The following is a 26,813-nucleotide window of genomic DNA, read 5'->3' on the forward strand; positions in this document are numbered from 1 at the left end:
ACTGGTGGGAGCTGATGCCAGTGATCTCAGCGTGGTGGGAACTGAAGGCTGTTTCTTTATTTATGGAGTGTTTTTATGGCCCCATGGAATGCATTTATTGGTTTCGTGTAGACCCTCATTGCTGCATATCTCTCACCTGTAGTTTCCTGACATGGGTGGTCCGCTGTCCTGCTCACTTCTTATGACAGTTCTCTCAGCAGCTGGTCACCCTGCTCTAGGCCTCCAGCATTTTTCACCCACCATGTCTTCACTCCTCCAGATGAGATCGTATGCAGCATCTAGGCCAACGCCATGTATCTTGTGTGGTCCACATCTGGTCCAAGGAAAACACTCACCTTTGATCAGCCCTTGGTGAAAGTGCCACTTCCCAAACAATATCTCCTACTCTGCTGCCATAGGTTGCTTCTACAAGCCTTTAGATTTCTCAGGCATATGCTTGGCCCCAGACCACTGTGCCTTCTAAACTGCAGGTGGCCCAGATCAAGCTTTCTATGTGGTCCCCTTGAAGCCACTTGACTCAAGGATGGGAGAAACAGCTCCTTCTCTTCTCCCAAGATGCCATGTGTGTGTTGGCAGGGAAAGGGGACATCCAAAATCTAAATACATCACTTCCCTGGTGTCCAAGTCCTTCAACATGGGTGTTGGGCTATGGGTCACAGAACCAAGTTTCATATTATTCAGCCTTAAAAAGGGAGGAAATTCTGACACATGCTACAACATGGATAAACCTTGAAGACAATATGCTGAGTGAAATAAGCCAGACACAAAAGGACAAATATTGTATGATCCACTTCTATGAGGTTCCTAGAGTTGTCAAATTCATAGAGAGAGAGAGTAGAATGGTGGTTGCCAGGGGCTGGAGGTGGAGGGAATGGGGAGTTATTGTTGAATGGGTACGAAGTTTCAGCTTGGGAAGATCACAATAATTCTGGAGATTGGTTGGACAGCAATGTGAACGTACTTAATGCCACTGAATTGCACACTTAAAAATGGTTAAAATTGTAAATTTTATGTTATATATATATTTTAATGCAATTTAAAAAAAAAACAAAACAGATTTCAGCCACTTCTTCTGCAAGTCCTGCTTGGGTATTCTAGCCAGTGGTTTCAGAACAAGAGTAACTGCCAGCTGACATCTTTGGGACTGTGCCTGTTGTTAAGTTATGGTCCCTCCACACTCTTCTCCACACTGCTTTGTGTTGTGGGGGCGGTGGCTCTACAAACAACACTTCTTCGCCGAGTGGCTCTGCAAACAGAGCACACCAAAGGGAGCCTGGAAGGCCAGAGGAGGGAGAAGGGACCAGCCCCTTTCTGGTTGCTTCCTGTTACTGACCGAGTTACCTGGCAACAGCCCTTCACCCGGCAGCAGCGTTTGCTTCCAGTAGCAGTCGGTTAGCTCCCAGGTTTTTTCCACTCTCCCAGAACCAGACCTTTGCACACTCCTACGAGATAGCCACACCAGCCAAGCAGCCCCCCTGCCAAGAGATCTGTGTCCCAGCTCCTCAGGGTCCCTTGTCTGAGCTCTCGAGGTATCAGTGCTAGCTGGCCACAGCCCCCTTCTCAGAGGTCTTGTTTCTAACTCCATGGGGCCCCCAGTTCCCAAAATCTGGGTCCCAGCTCCAGGACCCTCCTCCCAGCTTCTAGGTTCTGTTAAGTCCTCTTCTCTTTGTTCCCCCAGCACAGGTGGCAGCTGCTTCCTGCAGTTGCCTTGCTGTCCTGCGTCATTTGACCCCTCTTTGCATTTTCAGCCCTCTAATATCTGTTTAAGCAACTCTTTATATTAAATTCTCCCTGTGAACATAACTAGCGTGATTTCCGTGTTCCTGACCAGATGCTAATACTACTGTATTTTTGCACTACTGTGCAAAAAATAAAAACAAGAAAGAATTTCATGTTGTGGGAGATCAAGATTTGGCCACCCTGAAATATATCTCTTTACCTTGATTGTTTTCTCTGATGGACATTTGACCTCCCCCACTAACTGCCTAAAGAATTTGACATAGTAATTCCTTCCTGGAACAGATCGTCTACCTGATGGCTGTAATATAATGTAAAATAGACGTTACAATAGAAAAGGCACCAACAAGCCCATCTTATCGGAGGTTCTGTCTCTGGCCACATTCTCTGGATGGCCCTGCGAGGAGTTGCCAGACAAACATTTACATTTATAAGGGAAATCTCCATTTGTAAAGGTTATCTCCCTCTCTGTATTGGGAAGAGGGGGGATGACCTCATTTCTAGAAACTTATCAATGTGGAAGGTGAGACCTTAAATCTGCATAATAACCTTACTCTTGTTTACTGTGCTTTAGTGGTAATCTCCTGTAACTGACTCCTCCCACCCCCAACATCCTCCTTTGTCATTGGCTGAACATGGTATTTAAGACGAGAATTTCTGCTATTGTGTTGAGAAACAGTGTCCCTGCTTTCTCCCATGTATGCATGTTATGAAACTTGGTATTATTTTCTCCTGCTAACCTGTCTTGTTAATTATTTGGCCAGCCATAAGAACCTTAAGGGAAGGGGCAGAGGGGGATTCTCCCTCTTCCCCCACAATGTCAACATCTTGCTATAGTTATTTATTGCCTGTCTTCCCCCAACCAGCTTGTTAATACCATGAAATCAGGTGTTTTTGGTTCACTGATGTATACACCCAGTACTTTGAACACAGCTTGGCACACAGCAGGTGCCTGATCATCTTTGTTGGATAAATGAATAGGAAATATTTAACTTAAACATAAAACACAAAACAAAATAATTTTGGTCATGAAAATATGCTTATAATATATAAAAGTTAAAACCACATGCAAATATATCCAGGGGGAAAATAAGTAGCTGAACTATGTAAAACTCTGTATGAAATTCTTAGCAATATCCATTTTCTGATTTTTCCATTTTCATGTTTAATAATTTTTGTCAGTGAGGGTTTCTCCGTATTTTTCTTGTACATTAGGGCATGTTATCCATGAGCTAGTCATTCAGTGTGATGTTGCAATTTATAATAAGAAATATATATTTGGTCTTTGTCCACTGTTCCTGACATATAGCTCCTAAAAGCCTTGTAATTTCCTACATAAGAGCCACAGGGGCTGCTTTTGCTATAATATTTAGTTTTTTTCCCAGTTCCTGAAATAGCTCCAGAGCATAAAGGTAAAATGGGTGTCTTTTTTAATTAATAAATAACAAGCCCCTTTCAGCCACACCTGAGTGTATGTTAATTCGGTGACCTTTGGAAAACCCCTAAGGATGGGGCTGGTTGCCAGGGAAACCAACCATGTGATTAGAGGGTTGGACCTACAGGCCCATCCCCCAGACCTCCAGAGAGAGGAGAGGAGCTGGAGGTTAAGTTCAAACACCAAAGGCCAATGATTTTACCAGTCACGCCTCCAGAAAAACCCAAAAGGACAGGGTTTGCAGAGCATCCATGTTGGATGACAAGAATGCACCCACGTGTTAGGAGGGTGGCACACCTCAAACTCCAAGAAGACAGAAGCTTGGGGCCCTGGAGAGGTTCAGACCTTGCTCTATGCATCTCTTCCATCTAGCTGTTCCTGAGTTCTATCGTTTACAACTAAACTGGTAATTTAGTAAGTAAAATGTTTTCCTGAGTTCTGTGAGCCGCTCTAGCAAATTCATGTAATCTAAGGAGGGGATTGTGGGAACCCCTGATTTATAGCCAGTCAGTCAGAAGCACAGGTGACAACCTGGACTTGCAACTGTCATCTGAAGTAGGGGGGAGGGCAGTCTTGTGGGACTGAACCCTTAACCTGTGGGACTTGATGCTATCTCCAGGTAGATAGTGTCAGAACTGAGTTAAATTGTAGGACACCCAGCTGGTGCCACAGAATTGCCTGATTTGTGGAAAATCTCCACAAGTTTGGTGACCAGAGGGAAGCAGTGAAGTAGTAGAATACCAAAAGCAGAGAAGACACACAAGAGTGTGTTTTTTCTTTACTTCCATTCAGTCAATAAAATACATAATTTGAAATTGAAACACCCATAAATTAAACCTCACAAATAAAACGTCAAAAGTAGAACCCAGCATTTTGGTGTGATGGAAAAAATACTGTACTGGGAGAACACCTAGGCCCAGGTCTGTCACTGGCAGAGTGACCTTGAGCAAGTCACTTAGCTTCTCTGAGTATCTGTTACTTACTCTTAGATATAAAGAAAGTGCCCTTCCTCAGACTATGATTTTCATATAGAACTGTACTTTAACATCCCAAAGCACAACATAACTTTCAAGCATTGATAGCCTATGCTAGACTTGAATTTCTTCTTATCACAGTCCCAAAATGCATTACTCTGCACAGACAGCCTGGAAAAGTGGGAAGTGACTGACAGTAAGCAGTCTAATAAAAAGCTTTGGTGCTAAGTCCTATTTCCATTTCCAATTGAAATTATAATTTTCTGTAGCTAATACTTTTTAAACGTGGCTGGATATTTTTAAGACCCTAATCTGCGGGATAGTTATTAATACCGACAGCCGCATTAACATCGACCACATTGGAATACATTGCAAAGCTCAAAAAAGACCAGGTCGACGCAGCCAACTCTTCTCTTCGCCTGACATCTAAAGGTGTAAGACAGCTCAGGAGGCGTCATCTCGAGATCTGAATGATGGAGCACGTGCTCTCGGGAAGGAGCCCTGAGAGCGAACTTTAATAATGGCAACTACTCAGTGGAGTGCGACTGCCATAGACCTTCTCTCTTTACTGTTACGTGTGACGGAGAACACAGCACAATATAGAAGTCAGTCAAGTGCTACTTTAGAAATAAAGAGTAAGAACAGAGGAAGAACAGTCTTACATAAAAAACAGATCTCAGAACCAAAAGTTCAAGGACAGTGAAAGAACAGACTGGTCTTGTTTTGTTTGTTTTTCCTCCCCAAGCCCCAGTACCTAGTTGTATATTCTAGCTGTAAGTCCTTCTAGTTCTTCTCTGTGAGCCACAGCCACAGCATGGCTACTGACAGACGTGTGGTGTGCTTCTGAGTCCGGGAACTGTACCTGGGCCACCAGAGCGAAGCGTACCGAACTTGAACCACTAGGCCATCAGGACTGACTTGAAAATATAGCTTTCCTTACCTGGAAGAAAACCAAGTAGTATTGGAGTTATCACCAGGACAGGGCTAGAGGGAGGAGATGCTCAGTATCAATGAGGGAGCCTAGGATCTCAAATAATTCTTTTTATATATATAATATATATACATATTCTCTCTATATATATCTGTGTGCGTGTATTTATTTATATGTAAATAGCACAACACAGGAAGGTGGACTTACAGACCTACGTGAGCACAAAAGTAGGCAGCACTGTCTCAGAGCCCAAGATGGAAGTCTGGGTGTAATGAAGAAAGGGAGGGACTGTAGTTTGACGTAAGTGGGTAAGTAGGAAAGTGCTTCTCTCTGTGATGCTGGTCAGGCCAGGCCAGTGTAGTTAATAAATGGCATGTTGCATATCCATCCTAGCTCAGCTCTTCTAGTAATTAACAGACATTGTTAAATTGGAAAATACCTACTGGGAGAGGTGGAGGTGCACTTCTGGTGCCCCCCGTGAGTGCCTGGGGTCGAGCCTTCTGGGCTGCCCATCCTTACCATCCTGAGAATTGGTCCTTCCCAGAGGGCGAAGCTGAGCATCGAGTCAACATGGGCATCAGCTCACACCTCAGAACATCACTAGGACGTCTCTTAACCTGATTGCATTCCATGAAAGTTCAGACCACAGATTAGAGAACATGAAGAGATTTTGGTAATTAATTCGAAGTTATGGTAGCTCTTTATGACAAATAAATCAGAAATTGCTGAAGGATCAATGTTTGTTTATGAAAAGAAAATTCTTCTTTTACAGCAATTCCAAAGATCAAGCCCACGGCTTTCTAGATTAAAGGATCAGAAACCTGGAAGGTCCGCCCACTTTGTTCCCCTTGCTGACCTCATCCTCATCAAACAGGCCCCATCCCAGGAAAGTGACATATTTCTGCAGACCTCTATAATCCCTTAGTATGCATGTCTTTTGTGATCTAGGCAGCATCTCATTTAAAATAGAAATTGGTCTATATCATTGTCTTTTTTTAGAAGCTGTTATTACAAGGTCCTTCAGCCTGTGCAATGACACTGGCAAAATTAAACTTACAACAATACTGTGAAACAAATTTAAAATTTGTTAATAGCTTAGTCCCAGTTACTACTTTCATACTGACAATCACTATATGGTATAAAGACAATGTTCTGAAAACATATTTAATACTCTCCGGCATTCTAAGTGGAGGAATGATTGTACTTCTACTATGGGAGTGATCGATTCCATACTTACTTAACAAGAAAAATGGAAAAATCAGGAGGCTTTGCCTTCTCTAGAAACTACCAATGTGAAAGAGCCACTTTAATTAGAAAGGGTACACTTAGGTATAGTGCATTAGTGGAGAAAAATTAAAATAATCCAAATGGAGAGGGCTTGAGTTGGTCAAATGCTAACAGGAAAAAGTCATTTTAATGTCACCTCTATCACAAGAAAAACCTCTGGGGTGAGCAAATCATCGTTCGTGTGACTTCCCTGTGGTCTGATGAGGTTCAGTCTTCATGTGGAAGGGGGAGAGTGGAGCAGCAGCTAAGAACATGACCTTGAAGCCCTCGGGTCCTGAGATCGAGTCTTAGCCCCACCACTGTCTAGTCCCATTGTGGTTCACATTTGTTCCTAAAACCTTGGATGACTTTTCACTTATGCTTTTGCCCCCCACACTAGTATTTGATTTAACTGGTCCAAGATTTCAGGGTACTGTATGTATCTTTAGATGATCATTTCAGAAAGAAGACAAATACAGGAAATGATTTACCCAGGACCCTAGAGTTAAGCAGTGTTTGAACATGAAACCCGCAGAACATTTCTTTCTGCTTCTCAACCCAATTTTTTGTGTACCGTAAAAAAGTTTATTTTTATGCTACCTAGAATTTTATTACCTATACTTCCCATATCTCTGGAATATTGACCATTGGTGTTTGTACTGACGATGCATGACCGTTGATCCTAAAATGCCTTTGGATTATAATATCATAAAGTAAAAATTGAAAGGGACACTGTAAAATGTAAACAAGCTAATAAAAGTATTGTAACCTCTAGTTTTGACTCCTCTGATCTGGGGAAATGAGGCCGTTAGCCCTCTGCCATGTACCTCCCCACTGGGCCCAACTCTAAACAAACAGGCTCAGCCCATCCCCAAGGGGATAATTCCCTGATTGCATCCCTAGAAACCAGAGAGCATTCTGAGCCCCGCCACATCTTGTTCCTGCTCTCGGAGTGTGGATGGTATTAGTGTGTGCCATCCATCCTCTGTAATAGTCTGAGAAGTCCTGTGCTAAATAAATAAGTACTGAACTCAACATGTAGACCAATTTTAATAAAGACCCGTGTCACACCATTTGACGTTAGAAATAGCTGAGGTTGATCCTTTCAGCACTAAGGAATTACTTATATTAATCACTTTTACGGAAATCTTTCTAACATATACCACATACTTTTTATGTCTTTCTAAATAGCCTATAAATAAACATTTTTTATCCATAACATAGGGCTAATTATGACAAAGTATTATAGAGCAGCGATGCTCTCCAGGGCAACAGAGAGTCTGCACCTACACTAGCAGCACTAGGTTTTCAGTACTTTTTTAGCCGTTTTTCTGCCCTACCCTGCTGTTGGCACTTTCCACTCTCTCCAGGAAGCTCTTCTATCTTCTAATTTGCTGCTTTTAGCTGGCTTTGGGCTTAAAAGAAATCAGACAACTAAATCTGTTAGAATCCGACCTAAAATATGAAGAAAAAGACTTTCAGGGCATCAGACGGGTCGGCTTTGGATAAACCAGTTCGGTGACAGCTGTACTGACAGCTCTTGGGCCTTGTTGGTTATGAATTGTGATCCGGATGCTGGAAAAGGCCGGCTGCACCTGTGACTTCCTGCTAAGTCCTTGGGTACTGGCCCTCTGATTTTGCTTTTTAATCAAAGCTCCCTGACACCATCTCCTTGCTGTGTGTTCACTTCAGAGCTAATTCAGCTTCATTTATACTGAGCTCCTAGTAGCTCAGATCTTATAATTCCCTCCATTGTCTGCAGAAACCCACACCTGCTTCATACCTATGAAAACCAGTGTGGTGGTAAGGCTTGAATTTTTACATTACGCACAGAAGCTTTCAATTTGAAGTGCCACAATCATGAAAGGTGCACAGACGTAGGAAATACGCCAGTTGAAAGAATCGTCTAATTTGCAGGCAGCTTGCATTGTATTTTATAAGAATATGTTTGACATTTTAAGCTTTCCCATGGCAGTAAATTGTACTTCTCCTAACAGCAGGAGTTATTAAGTCTGTGCCCAGAATAAACCAGACTGTTTTGGAAAGTTTAATTTTTTCAGTTTTCATATTCAATTTTATGACAGTGTTTGTTTCTTCGGAGATAAGCCTATAAGGAAACACAGTCTATTATTTCTATTTTAAAACTATAAATACTATTTTTTAACCTTCAAAGGGTTTCATCATAATCTATTTTAAAAAAACAAATAGAATACCGAGTTCTGATTCTAAATTAAAAATTAAAAAATAAATCAGACAAAAGGTTTAATCTGAAGTTCCTAAGGCAAGATGTAAATATTTCTTGGTAATGGCTATACAATACTTAATGGAATCTAGGATGCCATCTTCATGGACTGAATGGTTGTGTCCACCCAAAAGTCATATGTTGAAGCCCTAACCCCGCAGTGTGGCTGTATTTGGAGGTAATACAATGAGGTAATTAAGGTTAAATGAAGTTATAAGGGTGGGGCCCTGATCAGATAGGATTAATGTCCTTATAAGAAGAGACACCAGAGAGCTTTCTTTCTTTGGACACAGAGGAAAGGTCATGTGAGGACCCAGCGAGAAGACGGCCATCTGCAAGACGGGAAGAGGGCTCTCACCAGAAACCAGATTGGCTGGCACCTTGATCTGGGACTTTTAGCTTCCCAAACTGGGAGAAAGTCAATTCCTATCGTTTAAGCCACCAGTGTATGGTATTTTGTTACAGCAGCCAATGCTGAATAAGACACCATCTGTTTTGTAATATGCACAATTATTTTTTCGAGCAAGTCGATGATATGCCATTAACTGTAAGATGCATCCCAATTCCAACGATGTTGACATGGGAAATGTTAAAAAAAAAAGATGAATTACAATATTTTTGAAAAATAGTTTTTAAATACTAAAAATAAATATGACAATAATGACCTGAGTTATTTAAAGTAGCTTTTCCTTAGAAAAGCTAATAGTCTACTTCCATCATCAGATCTTTGTTTTATGGCCTCTTAAACTGTTAGAGAATGAGAAGTTGCACAGCTCATGCATGAGAAAACTAGAGTCAAAAATGGGCAAATGGATATAAAACCAAAGCTTAAATTTTTATTGTTCACATTGGGAATTGAACTCAATTTCCCCAGAAAGCCTCAGATATTGACAAAATAGTGCCTTATCAGGCTATGTCTGCTAATACTTCACTAAGAAAATGTAAATTTCCTCAATTTCCCTCCTTCTACCCCAAATCTTGTACATCCCTTTTGTTTCAGAATTATCAGACTCCTTTCAAAGGTTAGCAGCTCTCCTCTGTTGATCTCATCTTTCCTGGGGCATTAGCCTATCTTCTCTTTTCCCATTTTCAGTCTCTCTCCCAGTGGCCTCCTCTCCTCAGCCAGGAAAGACAGAGTTCCCTTTCCTTAAATAGAAACAGAAAACCACACACAAATAAGCCATTCCTAGTCCCTACTTCTGCCCTCAAGCTTTAAACTCCTTTCTTCTTTCCTTTCCAAAAGGGTCCCATAAGCCTTGCCTACGCCCTCATCCTTCATTCTCCTCTCAACCCACTGCAACCTGGCTGCTCTATAACACCACTGTACCTCACGTCTCTCAGGTTTTCCTGCCACGTGCTTCCATCACTAGGTTTTATAACATCACCCTTGGGAAAAACTACAGTTGAATTCCACAGAGTAGTCGTGCTGCTGGCACCTCTGGGACTGATCATTAGCACGCAGACTAGAATGAAGTCACTGGTCATCCAGCAAGCAAGAAGTTCAAATAGCTAACGTGCTAATCAAGTGAAGGATTCTTAATGCTGAGGAAGGCACGAAAGGAGGTGGTTGCAGGGTATAAGGGCAAACAGGGAACAGCATCATGCTAAGGTGGTGGGGCCAAGGAAAATATCAGCTCTGTGTGGAATGAGGTTTAAGCTCTATGTCACAGTAGGTGAAAACCAATGCCATTGGTGTCATTTATAAATACCTGAGAGCCAACCAGTAAAAAAAAAAAAACCATATAATTAGTTTCTTAAGGACTAAGGACTAGAATCTATAAGCCCAGAGGTCCACCACGCCACACTGCATTCTTGTTTAAATAAACAGATCCAGGAAAACAGAAGTTACTCAGTCACAGCTTTATCTAAAGTAATTGCACAAAATATTCAATAACCTGTATAAGTGCTTTAGAGATTGCGATTTACACATAATAAAAATTTCCACGTCAAAATATAACATAGTTTTGGGGCTGGCCCAGTGGTGTAGTGGTTAAGTTCGTGCACTCCACTTTGGTGGCCTGGGGTTTGCAGGTTCTGATCCCGGGTGCAGACTGACACACCACTTATCAAGCCATGTTGTGGCAGGCGTCCCACATATAAAAAAGTAGAGGAAGATGGGCACGGATGTTAGCCCAGGGCCAATCTTCCTCAGCAAAAAGAGGATTGGCAACGGATGTTAGCTCAGGGCTAATCTTCCTCACCAAAAATATATATACATATATGTACAGTTTTTCCTCCATTTTTTTAGTATTCAATTATTCTTCAATTTCCTGTTTTAATGGATGAGTCATAATGCAAAGAGTACTGGAAATAATTCAAAACACCAAACTATGTGGTTAAAAGTTTATAACCTGACAATTGAGTCAACAAGACATACCTCACCACAGCACAGAGAGCCACAGTGTTAAGCTGATCTGCTTCTAGCTGCACAAGTGGTGGGATTTCCTAGCAGCTTCTGCTTTTCAAAGATTCACTATCATTCTAAAGTGATATGTTATACATAAAACCATCAATTTCATACCAGAATATATCATCTTTATGAGAATAAAAAGCTTCTGTATGCACATACTGCCAACACATTTCAAAAGGCCTAAATTTTAATAAGTAAAATAGACAAATTATCAGACAAAAGATCATTAATTACTTTGGCTGGGAAAGAATCTTTAAAAATATCTGGCTCTACACTCTGCTGGCAGGTTTCTACATGTACTGCATACATCTGGGCATGCATGTGTGTCTATATAGCTTTTTTAAGGGAATGGCATATGGTCTAATACATTTTTCCATGGTCATGTAGGAACTACAACATTCTTTGCTAGCAAAACAAGAAGAGCTAGGTATGCAGTCTGCCAACTCGATGCAAAACCTTGAGAGCTTCCTGCATGGAGAATCCACTCAATAGTGCAGTAGGAAAAATTAATGGTAGAAGGTTGGAGGGACTTAATGATGGATGGCCTTGCAGCTTCAGGACTGGCATTTTCTCTGGTTTCAGGCCTATCAATGGATTCTGTGGGCCCCGAGTCAAGTCTTTAACCAATTTGGAACTGGATGGCAAGGAAGTAGTTTGCTCAGAAGTCTGACTGAGTGCATCTGCCTCATCTGCTAAGAGCTTGGGTGAAATTTCTGCACCTAAGGTGCAATGTAGCTGATTAGATGTTTCAGCTGGGATTAGAATGACAGAACTGCTCTCATTTATTAATTTCCTTGACTTGGAGCTCTGTTTCCTACCACCTGACATGCCATCACCCCCCGAAGTTAACATTTTTGACATCTTCTATTTTAGCATTAGGTGAAGTGCCTGTTAATTAAAAATATAATCAATTTTTATTTACATATATAATAATATATATATTATATGCTATTTTTAAATTAACATCACGTATCAGTGTGAAACATGGGTTACAATTAATGAATTAATATTGATACATTATTGTTAACAAATGTCCATAGTTTATATTAGGGTCCACTCTTTGTATTGTATAGTTCTACGGGTTTTGTGAAATGCGTGATGTCATATATCCACCATTACAGTATCATAGAAGTTTCACTGCCCTAAAAATCCCCTGTGCTGTACTTACTCATCTCCCGCCCCTACCCAAAAAAACCCCCTGGCAACCACTTATCTTTTTACTGTCTCCAGAGTTTTGCCTTTTCCAGAATGTCATATAGTTGGAATCACACAGTATTTAGCCTTTTCAGACTGGTTGCTTTCACTTAGCAATATGCCTTTATCCTCCATGTCTTTTTGTGGCTTGATAGATATTTCATCACTGAATAATATTGCACTGTATGGATATGCCACCGTTTGTCGATCCATTCACCTACTGAAGGACATCTTGGTTATTTCCAGTCTTTGGTAATTATAAATAAAGCTGTTATAAACATCCATGTGCAGGTTTTCGTATGGACATGCCTGTTAATTCTTCAGTAGTCCTCATCAATACAGGTGGAGTCTGATGACAGCTGACTTGTGGACACCATTCATTCTGGGCAGCCATAACATATTCACTCTGGGTCCATTTTTCCTTAAAGCTCTTTAATACTTGTTTGGCTCTCAGCTACCATTGGTGATTGGCAGATAACTTCTGCAGATGTATCTTCTGAAGCTCTAATGACCAAAAGTTTATCAAGTTCCTTCAAGGCTGCTGTTTTGGATGAATGAGTTTCCTCGGTTGACTCTACAGAGGGTTGACATCTGCCACAGAGACTTAAAGAGAGGGAGCAATTCCCATCCATAAATGTGGCAATTCCTCATTTGTTCCAGACATGTCAACGTTACTTTCCGGGACTATCAATCCCCAGTGGAAATACAATTAACTTAAAATTTCAGATGAAGAGTCATATTCTGATGCTTCTGTTTCCATAAGGGGACTATCTAAGTTGAGATCAGATGCACCAATGTTCTTGACATTGCTATTTTGATATGTACTACCACAGCCAAAAGAAGAATATTTTTCCCTGTACCTGGAAGGTCCACATTCTGCTGTAGACGGTCTTCTTTCATCTCAGCTTCCAAATCAACAGGTGGTTGTTGGTTCTGTTGCCTGTTTCCAGGAAGTTTGTGTGGTCCCTTGTGTTACAAAGATGTTCCTGGTCACACGGAGCATTCTGTTGATCAGTCTCATGCTCTGGATCTCCTGCTTCTCTGTGCTGCTGAAGGCCATTCACTTGATTCTGATTCTGATGTTCTAGATGCCAGCTCTTCTCACTTAGAAACATCTGTGGTCAATGCATCATGGTACTTTTGACAGAAAAACCAGCTTCCTTTCTTGGGTGGTGATGGAATTTGAGATCCTGGGTGCTTTTTTCAGCAGGCAGTTTCTTTAGATTATCTCCAGCAACTGCTCTTGCTGATGAATTCTGCAGAGACACAGCTGGCCTCCAGTCTGACAGAGTAGCGTGCTAAACGAGTATGATCAGAAAGATCCTGTAGAGAGAAGAATGTTCTTTTTTCCCTCCATTTTTAATTTCTTCATTTAAAAAATCAATATTGCCAGGTATATACCCCAAAGAATTGAAAGCAAGAGCTCACAGAGATATTTGCACACTCATGTTCATAGCAGCATTACTCGCAATAGGCGAAGGTGGAAGCAACTTAAGTTTCCATCTATGAATGAATGCATAAACAAAATGTAGACAAAATGTGGTATATATATATATATATATATATATACAGTGGAATAATATCCATCCTTAAAAAGAAAGGAAATTGACATTGCTGCAACATGGATGAAACTTGAGGACATTATGCTAAGTGAAACAGCCAATCACCAAAGGACAAATACTAAATTCTACTAATAAAAGGCACCTAGAGTAGTCAAATTCATAGAGACAGGAAGCAGAATGGTGGTTGCCAGGAGCTGGGGGGAAAGGTGAATGGAGAGTTCCTGTTTCATAGGGATAGTTTCAGCTTTGCAAGATGATAAAAGTTCTGGAGATGAATGATGAAGATGGTTGCACAACAATGTGAAACTGTACACTTAAATGCCAGTAACCTATACACTTAAAAATGGTTAAATGGTAAGTTTTATGTTATGTATATTTTATGACAATTTTTAAAAAATCAATATTGCAGTTAATGCAATAATGCTACACAACTAGCACTTTAATCTTGGGTGACCATAAATCCTGGTTTGCTGGGGCAGCCCCTGTTTGCGCTGCGCTTCTTTTCTCAGGGCAATCATTAATAATGCCTCCTTCACTCTCAGAAGTGTCCCAGATTGAATAATAAGTCACATGGTCACCTTAGATCTATTTCATAATTGCATAAATCATTGCATTGCCATCTTCATTGGCAAATGTCTCAACATTCAGAATGTGACTGCATTTTCTCAAATTACTACAATTATAAACTTGATGTCCTGTAGAATGTTATGGGCTCTGATCTTTTTTTTTCTTTTGACTTAAAACAACACTCATTTATTAGCTCACAATTCTGTAGGTCAGCAGTTTGGCACAACATGGCTGAGTTTTCTGCTCAGGATACGACAGGGCTGAAACCAAGATATTGGCCAGGCTGAGCTCCCATCTAGAAGCTTTGGGGGGAAATCTGCTTCCAAGCCCATTCTTGGAATTGCATTCAATTTCTTGTGCTTGTGGGACTGAAGTTCTGATGGGACTGAGGTCACTTTTCCTTGCTGCCACCTTTAACATTTTTTAAAGATTACTGATTACTTGCTGAGCGTTGACTAAAGTACCAAATGTAATCCTCTTTTCTTACAAACTCATTATTTCTTTAAACACTTAAAAACCTCTAACTTTTGACAAGCTCACTTACTTCAATTGCTGTGGGTTAAAGGGAGCAGATAAAAGACATGGCCCTAGACAGTTGCCATTTCTTGCCTCTCCTGGCTGCCTTTTTGTTGTTTTGTTATTGTTAAAAATATCAGCAGAGGGGCCGGCCTGGTGGCGCAAGTGGTTAAGTGCGCATGCTCCGCTGCGGTGGCCCAGGGCTGGGATCCAGGGCGGCACGGACGCACCGCTTGTCAAGCCATGCTGTGGCAGCGTCCCATATAAAGTAGAGGAAGATGGGCATGGATGTTAGCCCAGGGCCAGTCTTCCTCAGCAAAAAGAGGAGGATTGGCGGATGTTAGCTCAGGGCCGATCTTCGTCACACACACAAAAATATATCAGCAGGGCCGCCCCATGGCTTAGTGGTTAAGTGCGCGCGCTCCGCTGCTGGCGCCCCGGGGTTCGGATCCCGGGCGCACACTGACACATCGCTTCTCTGGCCATGCTGAGGCCACGTCCCACATACAGCAACTAGAAGGACGTGCAGCTATGACATACAACTATCTACTGGAACTTTGGGGGAGAAAAATAAATAAATAAATTAATTAATTAAAAAATATATATATATCAGCAGATAGTCTTTGAAGTCAGAAATATGTTTACGTTTCAATTAACTCCACCTTCCCCCTCACCATGAGAGAATATATCACTTTCTCTTTAGGAAAGCCACTGTTCTCCATCCTCATGATAAGAGTCCCATATTACCATAAACCTTTACTGCTGTCTCCCTCAGACCATCAGCCTCTCAAGGGCAGAGCCATATATCTTTAGCATCTAGCACCAATCTCGGTACAAAAGAGGTTCTTAATATCCACCTCTTGAGTCAGTGAATAAACAAATCATTCAATGATATTCAAATGCTAGTCTTGCTTGGTTCTCCTCATACTCATATTTTGTTTTAAAAATATACAAAAAAACCCATGCACTCTCTCCCCACCTCCCTGCTTCAGTTTGGCCCACCAATGATCAATGAGAGTGACTTCAGATTTGGACATTCTTCTAATGTATAATACACTTGGCAAATCAAAAGATCATTTTGATTTTCAATCCATGAAAGGAGTCATGTCCTACAACTTAATCTTCAACAAAGCTCCATATAGCTGAAGACAAGAACTCATCCCCCTCGTAACCCAGAGGGAGAAAAATCCTGGTTTTTCTCTTGAATGTTTACTCAAATATGAAGGAAAGACAAAAATTGGGGGGAGGGAGAAGCTGGAATTAGAGAAGTCATTAATGTGTTATTATAACAGAGAAAGATGAATACTACTTACTCTCCCTTACAATTAATCAAATAATAATATAACGTTAGATTCAAACAGTTCCCTCCTGAGAATACACTATAAGTGAGATTTAAGTGGGGGCTCAGTATGGAAGACAGTGGATTTGTTTTAAAGCTGCATTCAGAGAGCAAGAGCACTGTTTTTATTTTGATGCGTCATTTATTTATTTATTTATTTATTTGCTGAGGAAAATTTGCCCTGAGCTAACATCTGTTGCCAATCTTCCTCTTTTTGCTTGAGGAAGATTCGCCCTGAGCTAACATCTGTTCCAGTCTTCCTCTATTTTGTATGCGGGCCACTGTTATAGCATGGCTGTGGACAAGTGGTGTAGGTCCGTACCCAGGAACCGAACCCAGGCCGCCGAAGTGGAGCGTGTCAAACCTAACCACTAGGCCACAAGGCCGGCCCCCTGATGTGTTTATTTCTGGTGGCTTGGGGTGGAGTGGCTGGACTCTTGCTGTCACCACTGGACTCAAAAGAACATACTCATATTTTAGTGTGGCTTACCCCAAGCAACATTTGTAATTCTACAGTTAAATGCTTTCATCACCTACCAGAGAAGATATCTGAGTGGAGTCTTCTTTTGAGACGTAAAAAATCGATTAAAAAAAATATATGACTGACAAATTCACTAAGTAACTCCATTTGTCTCAGCTACTCTTCTCTCATTTCCTAGCTCCAAATATCAGAGGCAAATATAAAATGAGTTCATTCAATAATCAAGACTAATTCCTAGATGTGCTAATGTAATTTCTGAGTGCAAATAAATGATAATTTATTACTTAGCAATAGTAGAAATCCAATCATATCTATTTTAATAGTTTGCAAAAAAGGAATGTGACAAGCACCATGGTACAAAATAAGTGATTAGAGTGAATTCAAGCATAGTCTTATTTTAATCTCCAATTAACAGGTCATTTCTATCTTTGTAAGCCTTAAAAAAGCACCATTAAAGTCGCAGAGCAAAGAAAGATTCAGTGGAAACACAGATACACCGATGATTCATCTAATGAAAGAACCAGCCTGCCAGGAGCTATTATTTCTCTGCTCAGACACTACATTTTTCCTTTGTATTGCTGTTCACTAAACCGGTGGGCTATCTGGGACTTGGGTGGAGAAGACCTTTTTAAAACCATTTTCCTGATATTTTACTTTGATTACTAAACCAAAACAAAGGAATATTATTTCACATTCAAATAGGGCCATGTGCAGAGGCACGCGCTTGGTAATTTTTAGTTATTTATTTGCTTATGCCTTTTCCAGCAATTTCAACTGTAATGACTATCACGTCCATCTGTTTAAAATGGAAATTGGTTAGCAACTAGATCTTTTTTGATTCTTACAATATATCATCTACCTGCTTTGAATGAAATAGTCTAGCTAAGCCTCTGATGAAATACGTTTTTGATAAGTGTTAGACCTGATGGAGTGTCACTCAGCATTCATTCCAGTCTCCTTCAAGTGTGCATTCCTCTATCTCTGAGGCTGGAAAGCTATAAACTACATTTCCCAGAGTCCCTTGCAGCTAGGGCTCTGGGCACAGATTAGGTTCTGCCAGTGAGATGTGATGGATGAGAAGAGAAGTGGAGGGCATCTAAGGAAGATGTTTGCTAGCTTGTTTTTGTTTTTGGTAGCCATGTCCAGTCACTAGCTTCCTGGGTGAAGTGACACTTTGCAGCAGCTCCTCTGATCACTGGAACACAGCTCAAACAGTGTGCTCTGGATGCCAGCAGCTCCCTTGGTGGCTCTGATTCCCAGGTTCCAGGCTGTGGCAATGATGGCAGCAACCCTGGGGGCCGGTTCAGCCGTGCTCTCTTGGAATCATCCCCCAAGCTCAGCCTGGATCCTCTCCTCTCCTTTAAGTTGCAGCCTTCCCTTGCAACCTACTTGTGAGCACCTAATTCCCATATTAAATCCTTTCTGCTTCAAGTAGCTAGGATAGTTTCTGTTATCTGCAACCTGACATTAAAAAAAAAAAGAGAAGGGAGAGATGGGAGCATTCAGTGCACAAGACAGCAGGCAATGTCGAGAGAACCACAAAAAGGAAAAGGTTGTGCCCATCTGACATATACAGTTATGCGTTAAGAAACAGGAAGAAGGTCACAGGCCATACCATCCAGAGCTACCCCCTCAGGGCCAACATTCTTTAGGGCCCGAGGTTGAGGCCAAAGCATAATCATAAAGGCTGAGAAATAATCATGGGGACCTCTGGAGAGAAAGAGAAAAAACATTAAAGAAAAAATGACAAAGAGGGGAAAGAGGAAGGAAAGAGAAGACAGAAGGGAATAGGAAAAAACACAAAGAATGAAACCATGCATATGGTGAAGAGGCTCATATGCCAAATTCTCACGTGACCTTGACGCATGACCTTGCCAGGATGGTGGGGGAAAGCAATCCACCAAGGGATTCCTGCTGCAGCCCTGCAGGCCTACGTCACAGCTTCGCAGAGTCTGTATTCTCAAACACAGACTCAGGAAGCCTTCCCACAGGAGAAGTACAAGTGAATCAGTCCCTACAGCTCTTGAATAGATACATAGCTTCAAACTGGATAAATACACATATTTTTGTTTAAAATACATATTTTACTTATATTATATAAATATGTTATATATTTTATTTATATTATTATATAATTAAAATACATATTTTATTCTTGCTAGCTGGAAATATACAAAATATGTATTTTAAACAAAAATCTTTTCAATTAAAAAAAGAAAATTAATCCAAATGTTTTCAGTCAGATAATTAATAATGCAAAGAGTTGACAAACTAGTCAATTACGGTAAATATTGGTTTAGGTTTTGATTAGCTAAAAAAATGATTGTAAATATCCTTTTTATAATTCAATAGCATAGTCTGAAAAAACTCCTAAGGTTAGATGTTTACATAAAACAATTAAGAGTTCTACTGAGACTGTAATCCTTAACATAAAAGAAAAAAAATGTGTCTCATAGCCCAGGCCTAGTGTTCCAGCCTCATTCACACATCTCCCCCTTCTTCAAGGATACCTATTCTCTCCAACATCCTCCCCCACAGTGCACGTGTGCAGAGACCCTGCAGGGCTGTTCACTGGGCATTAAAAGCTCTTCCTTCCCCAAGGACTTTCCTTCACAACCCCAATATCACTTCCTTAAACAAGCATTCCTGACTTCTTTCCCTCACAGGTCAAATTCCCCCTTTCCGACCTTGACATTTTTCCTGCACAGCACTTAGCACAGTTATAATTTACAGGTTTACCAGTGTATTCCCCACAGACCTGCGTTCCATGAGGGGTCAGGTCTGTTTTTCTTGCTGTTGCATCCTGAAGGCTTGGCGTGGTGCCTTAGGTGCCTTGGAAATGTCGAACAATTGAAAACCTGAATGAACGTTAGTGCTGCTTCATCCCCGAAGTCCAAATACTACATTTCTAAATAATGACTGATGTTCTCTACATTTCTAACTGTCCAGGGGAAACCAGGAATTATTATCATTTTATGAGGGTCATACTTTCTTGTGTGTGTGAGGAAGACTAGCCCTGAGGTAACACCTGTTGCCAATCCTCCTCTTTTTGCTGAGGAAGATTGGCCCTGAGCTAACATCGGCACCCATCTTCCTCTACTTTATATGTGGGACGCCTGCCACAGCATGGCTTGACAAGCGGTGGGTAGGTCCGTGCCTGGGATCCGAGCCTGCCAACCCCCGGCTGCTGAAGCAGAGCACCTGAACTCAACCACTATGCCACCCGGCCGGCCCCTTGAGGGTCATACTTCTAATGGCATTAACAGAAACTAGTTAATTAAATGTTTAAATTTGATTTTAGAATTTCAAGTGGCCATCTCTTCCCTCCCCCACTATCTCATCATTATCTCCAACAACAACCACAGGTAACTTCTTTAACCTGGGTAAGCCAAAGGCCTATCTAAGGTAGAGGAGATCCAAGTTTGACATTGTGAGCCTCTCAAAGGACACTGATTACTGAGTCTAGTCTACACTATAGTATATACTATAAGAGTATACTAAGTATACCAGGACAGGGAATTGACTCATTTACCCAAATATTCCATTCTACCCTCAATTATGCTGCAACCCCTCTGCAGCCCCCAGGAGATGATATTTATGTCAACAATCTTCACCTTCTTGTAAGACTGCTCACAATGTGCTGACAGTGCACCGCCATTTTACACCAATTATTCCATTTGCTCCTCACCACCACCTTAGGAAGTATCATTATCCCCATTTCACGGAGGAGGAAATGGCTCAGAGCTGGGAGTCACTCCAGCGATGGAGTTCAAACTCTAAATTCCTTCTCTTGGGTGGTTAGAAGTTTCTCTGGATGGAAAGTAAGTACCCAAAGTCAATGACGTCAACTCCTTTTGGATACCTCTTAGCTAAAGGTCCACGCTATGTACTCTTAGGACGTCAAGAGAAGAGAAGCACAAAGCTGAAGGACATCAACTGGCCATTTAGCACCACTCTACTTTCAGTCCTACCAGAGACCAAACTATGCCAGGATCAGGCTCGATATTTAATTCCTTCAGTCTGTCCTTCAATAAATCCCTAGTATCTTAATACTTTCATGCCATTCTTCTCAGAACACTTCCTAAGTTATCTACCAGTAAAAACATAAGGTTGCACAGACTGGTGCTGACCGCCTAATCTCAACAATGCATTATACCAAGGGCTAAATTACAATGAGAGCTTGACCCCACTGCTATTTAAAATACAAATCAGAACATCAACGTGCAGTAAACACAAGGATTTGGTTGCATTGTTTTCTCAACATTAAGATCCTGTATATTGCCAAGCTTGTTTGGTCCTTTGTGCCTTCTTCAAAGCAATGATAGAGCCCTCATCATAATGCATTTCAAATTTTGGACACCAGTTTTCTAATGGTGCATATGAATTATTTACAGGTGACATGCATGTAAGTATTCACATATCCACCTGTCAGCAATACTCTGAGCATTAATGCCTTCTTTACAGTCCTCTTAATCTGGTTTTAGAAGATCCACATAAACAGAGATGTAAGATTTACTGGGAAAGCCCTCCTGCCCCTCCATTTTAAGGCAGAGTTAACCATGCAGACATAGCATTTTCAATTTCACATCCCTCCGATAAGTAAAATTTTATGAAAACCTTTGAACTACCTTGGTGCTTTAGCTATATTAAGACAAACACACAAAAGGACAAATTATTTCCAAAGAACATCATTACAGTAATTGAATCTTTCTAGAAATAGGATTTGAATTAAGAGAAGAGTCTCTTTTGAATTAAGAGAAGAGTCTGTAGAGAGCTCCCTTCTCACATCTGACCAAATGCATTAACAAAGTTCTCTGGGGCAGTTTCCTTAGTGAAGAGATACTTTCCAGCTCGTCAAGGTCTCCTTTAAAAGAAGTTCTGTGCAATCAAAGGCCATCAGGGAGTCGCTTCCTTCTTCTCAAATGACCCTCCCCTCTGAGCTTCTCTAAAGCATCCCTCACCAACACTAGAGAGTCTTTTACACCGCATTTTCAGCCACGCATCAAGGACAGAAAAACCTACAATTCTCCCTTCACTAAACTTCAAGACAAATTAACCATTTCTTAGCCAGTAACGTCAGAGTCGACATGCTAATAAGTCACATGAATAATAGTACTTTTAGCAGCTGAAACGTGGGGGTTAAATGCCAATCGTTACCTATGATATTGCTAATAACCTTAACCTTAAAGCGATATAGATATATTCCAGCTCTTTGCAGGCACGAAATGTTCCATATACATTTATTAAATTCATGCACCAACCGATATAAAGCTTTGCACATAGATATTTACAGCCTTAAGCTCCTTCTACATAAGCATTGTCTGCTTACAACATTTTTACAAAGAACCCAGGTAATACCAAAAAGCAAACATATAGCAAATATTATACAAACCTACCATCCCATTTTGATATTCTTTCTTAAACTGTATTTTTGTCGTCAGCTTTGAATATTTCAATACACTTTCAGATCTACTAAAAAATATTCTGACAAACTTTCTGGCTTCAAGTTATCTTAGTTCACTGCCTCCTGCTAGTTAAAAATCAATTCCCAAGTGATAGCTTCTAAAGGGAAAGATACACGTGCGCTCCATGAAAATACAAATTCATTTTCACCTTTAAGACACTTGACATGTCCCCTGCAGCTCTGAGTTCTGATTTATCCGGTCTAATATCTGAAGGACATTCCGCAATCCCTTACTGCATGCCAAGCTCGCCTGTTTTGATCACGTCTAAGTTTTCAAGGTAAACAGGTCACCCTCGGCGACTGGAATGACAGAGGAAGAACAGGAACTCACCTAGGCAGCCAGACCCCGGGAGCGGGCGCCCGAGCGCGCGCGCGGCGACCTGTCGCGCCCCCTTCTTCCTGTCCCCGGAGGGAGGGCAGGCGCAGAGCCGGCCGAACTAGGGTGGAAAAGAGCCTTCCTGCCGCTCCCCTCTGCAGACCATTGTCAGCGCCACGGTCGCCAGCGCTTCCTGCACAGTATGGGGGCTGGAAGCCCTACCGATCCGAGTAGTTGCAATGCTCTCCCGAAGCCGGGGAGGAAAAGCTGCTTTTGCATCAGAGCCGGGGGCTGCACCAGGTGTAACTTCTACCCCCTGACCTATTTTAGAGTGTGAGGATAAAATGCAATAGGAAAAAATAGACTGAGGGCGCGCGGGCTCGCAGAGGAGCGGGGCGCCAGGGGCGCGCGGGCCCGAGTGGGAGCGCGCGTGCGCGCCGGGCGCGCGTTGGGGCTTCCACAGAGAAGTTACAGCGAGGTCCCCGGGGCCGCGGCTCGGCGGGCAGGGCTGGGGGCTGGCCCCTCCGCAGGCTCCTCCTCCCGCCGCGGCCCGCGTCCTGGCTTTGCGCGCCCTTCTCCGGACGCGCCCCGCAGGGGAAGCGCCGCGCCCGAGGCTCGGGGGCTTTTGGGCGGCCGCCGCGACAGCAGGGGGATGACCGCCCGCGACCGGGGAGCGCGGTTCCTTGCCCGGATCGCATCCCCGCCTCCCCGACCCGCCCTCACCTCTGCGGAGGCGGCGCTCCGGCTCAGGCAGGCCGGGGACCGAGGCCCGCGGCGCCTCCGGGCCGGGAGGGCGGACGGCCTGGGAGCGGCGCGGAGCGGAGCTGGGGGAGCGTGGCCTCCCTGCCCAGTCCCCTGGACACGCCCGCCCGAACGTGCCCGGGAGGTGAGGCTCTGGCGCGCCCGCCCGGCCGGGGGATGAGAGTGCCCTCCTTGCCTCCTCCCCGCGCTCTTCTCGTCTGTCCCTCCCGCCGTGGGAGACGACGCCCAGGCGAGTACACCTGGCCCGCCCAGAGAGCTGCAACGCGGGACCTGGAGTGAACAACCTGACGCTTCGGCGCGTTTTTCTCATTTGATTCTTGCAACCACCCGCTTCAACGGAAGTGTGCCCGTTGTATGTGGGATAACCGAATATCAAAGGGGTTAAATCCAGGTGCCACTGCTTAGACTCCAGATCTTTTCACTAAAAGAGGGCGCTTAATCCGTTAAGAGTTTTGCACAACTAGCCCGTCAAAGTAGCATCTATCAGAAGGAGGACTGGAACTTAGGTTAGAAGGTTCTACGTAAAATTGGACACCGATCCCTCCGCCCTCCTTGCTTCTGTAACGATAGAGTTAACTGCTTGCTGCCAGGTCTTTAGTGTGATAATCTTTAACCTCTATTATTAAACAATTAAGTAATCATCGGGGGCCTATGTTCTTTAAAAAATGCGCGTGCCCAATATTGAAAATTTAGCATGTTTAGTAACTGCTGCGTTTGTGCATGAGGTTGACGCTCCTGACTCCATGGGGAGAAACTGCACGCTGAGATGTATTTCCAGACGTGTTTTTTGTGGAGACACAACTGTCATCTCACAGAGACCCTGTGTTTAAGGTGCTGCTAAGAGGGTCAGCAGAGGTCAGCATATATAGTTCGTGATTCTGGAATAGTTCTCTAGTGCCACAGTATATTGGGGTAGGGGAGGGAACCTTTGCTTGGGCATCTTGAACACCATGCCTGCGGTACTCAAATTAGTTCCTTTTTCTGTAAATGTCTCCTTTTTTTCATTTAAAAGAGAAAAAAAATCGTGAGCCTGATTTTCCATGTTTTTCTTGAGCTGAATGCCAAATGCTCATTTTTATTTCCATTCAGTGGAGCTACAACCATAACCTGTCCTTGGATGCAGCATGCTTGTTGGATACTGTGATGTTCTCTGCCTTCTTCTATCAGTGCAGTAGAAGACAAAGCACATCTAAATAAGTATAGGACAGTGACTGGCGCATGGTAGGTGGCTAATAAATACTTGTGGAGTGAAGGGGAATTCAACAGAATGTGATAAATAAAGTGGCCTGGTTTAAATTCTGCAGGAAAACATGAGGGAAATCAGTTAGGGGTGAGATGATGAGGGAAGGCATCTTGGAGGTGGTGACAGGTGCAGGATTTTGATATGGAGAATTGATTAGGGAATGGAAGTGAAGAAGTATGTTTGCTATACATACTTTCAAGATATGGCAGCGGCAGAGGATCTTAACCTTTTGTAGGTAATAGGCCTTTGTGAGAATCTGATAGAAGCTTTGGAAGTCCCCGATATAATAACAAATGGAAAAATATCTGCATTCATTTTCTGGGATTTCACAGACTGGCTGAATTCAGATTCACAGATCTGTGGAATCCCTAGAGGTATGTGGACTTGAGTTACCATCTCCCTGTTTGGAGGCAGGGAGCAAAATAAAGAGAGATTGTTCTATTTGAGGCCATCATAAGAGGCATCTCCATGGTCACCAGCAGAATTTGAGTAATGGCTGAGGAAATGGAGAGAAAAGTGCTGTAAAGAAAATGTGTGCACCAGAGAAGCCTAACCCTCCCTCTTTGGACAGGGACCTTTTAACATTTATGTTCTTTTTGTACATGAGAATTTCACTTTATCTCTCAGCAAATGAGAGGAAGGCATAGATAAAACATCACTGTCAGGCACTGCAGATGCTGATGCTGAGCGGGTGCGTGGGCTTATTGTATTATTATCTCCTTACTTGTGATGTCGGACATTTTTCATTAAAAAAAAAATTAATGAATTTTTACTCAGGTAGATATAACCAATCCTATGACATTTCTTAACCTGGCTTGTTACAATGGAAATTTTGTATATAAAAAAAAAAAGATAAAAGGAAACAATATAAGTTTGCCAATGATGCCACACATCAGATTGTTATTAGTAACTAGAGTCTATGTAGAAACAGTAGATTTTCTGTTATAGTGATTTATGAAGTGTGTTGGTGATGGTCTCAACAGAAATTAGACCACTGTGGAACATTGAACAAGTGTTCTGTTTTTTTCTAAACTTGCACTTAACTTCATTTTATATGGCTTAGTTAACTAAGTTCCATTATTCTTATTATATATAATGTATTTATATATTATATATACTATCATATGTATTATATAATACATTGTAATATAATAATAATTTATAATGTAGAATTCTATAATACTATATAATAGAGTATTATATAATATATTACTATATCAATATTACATATATAACATGATATATATAACATGATATACATATATAACATATGATATATAATATATTATATTCTATAAGATTCTATATATAGAATTCTGTATATAGTCCATATATATTATATTGTGTTATTATTATCATATTGCTTAGTTAACTCAGTTTCTTTATTAGGTAACTCTTGGAGTCTGGCATGCACCTCTTGAGGAGCAGATCGCAGGCTGTGGTTTTCTGAGTGCCTGCCCTGCCCTCTTTGAGAAAGGCGGTGACAGTGTTTCCTTACACAACGGGTACCATACTTTCCATCACATGACTAACTCAGCGAAGGATTCGCGCCCACCTGAAGGAGCTGTCTGGTTTGCCCCGTGGCCTACAAGGCAGCAGCTGGAAGAACAACGCCGGAGGGGATGTGCTGTATTTTGTAGAGATGATAATACCCAATCAGGTCTTTTCCCAAGTGTCTTAGAGGGAAGACCTGGATTTGAACCCAGGCAGGAAGTGCTCCAGGGCCTGTGTTCTCAACCAGTCTATCACTGCCTCAGGAGAAGCAAAGACAAAGTTAAACTGAGCCACCTGCTAAAGAGCCATGGATGCCTTCACCACTGAGGAGCTCACCCTCCTGTACTAGCTGGGGCTGCTGTGCCTCCTTGTTGACCTTCCAGGACCTTCCGAGTTGCTTATGCCTGTGGAGAGTATTGCTTGTTCTTCATTACTTTGTCCTGTAGCTTCATAATAAAGTAATGTGGATGAGATAATCTGTTTCTCTTCTTTACAGCCTGAATGAGCACAACCGTACGACAGCATATTGAGTGCCTGTCACACTGCCATGACAGGAAGGAGAGCTATAACTGGCCTGTCCATGGCTCTATCCTGTTTGTGGTCTTCTTTCCTCCTCATAAAAACAGAACAGATATCTGAAAACAAATTTATACAAATCAAATCACATTTTCCAACTGACTTTTTTTAGTAAAATAAATATTTTTCCACAAAAAAACAACATTTTCTTCCTCTGAACCATTATGAAAATTATATCCAGAATTTAGCAGCTATTATTTTTAACCATTTATTAATGGAAATATGGAAGAAAAATATAACCAATAAATGCCAAAATCAAATTATTTCATGTCCCTCTGCTTGAAGTCTATTACCAGCTCTCCAT

The 26,813-nt window shown here is 41.9% G+C and overlaps 2 protein-coding genes and 1 pseudogene across 12 annotated transcripts in view; 1 reads left to right on the forward strand and 2 right to left on the reverse strand.

The window, feature by feature from the left end:
• TRMT9B (tRNA methyltransferase 9B (putative)) overlaps nucleotides 1–23,305 on the reverse strand; it is a 61,007-nt gene extending 37,702 nt beyond the window's left edge. For 3 of the 11 annotated variants that reach the window (XR_009216028.1, XM_058525111.1, XM_058525119.1), the window contains exons 1-3: nucleotides 22,657–22,866; nucleotides 22,268–22,418; nucleotides 4,901–5,086 (exon numbers count right to left, since the gene is read on the reverse strand). The gene's annotated coding sequence lies outside the window, so the exon portion shown is untranslated. Of the gene's footprint in view, nucleotides 1–4,900; nucleotides 5,087–10,962; nucleotides 11,067–22,267; nucleotides 22,419–22,449; nucleotides 23,022–23,157 lie in introns of those variants that run through there. The other 8 variants (XM_058525115.1, XM_058525114.1, XM_058525120.1 and 5 more) reach the window with 8 other exon arrangements.
• On the reverse strand, nucleotides 11,085–15,562 carry LOC131393879 (regulatory solute carrier protein family 1 member 1-like; annotated as a pseudogene).
• Nucleotides 22,957–26,409, forward strand: LOC131393985 (uncharacterized). Its single transcript, XM_058525126.1, has 2 exons — nucleotides 22,957–23,320; nucleotides 25,829–26,409. Exons 1-2 carry the CDS (start codon nucleotides 23,087–23,089, stop codon nucleotides 26,258–26,260), a joined length of 666 nt encoding a protein of 221 aa, XP_058381109.1. The 5' UTR covers nucleotides 22,957–23,086; the 3' UTR covers nucleotides 26,261–26,409.
• The last annotated feature ends 404 nt before the right edge of the window (nucleotides 26,410–26,813 follow it).

This window comes from Diceros bicornis, chromosome 29, assembly GCF_020826845.1.
Source record: "Diceros bicornis minor isolate mBicDic1 chromosome 29, mDicBic1.mat.cur, whole genome shotgun sequence".
Lineage (NCBI taxonomy): Eukaryota > Metazoa > Chordata > Mammalia > Perissodactyla > Rhinocerotidae > Diceros > Diceros bicornis.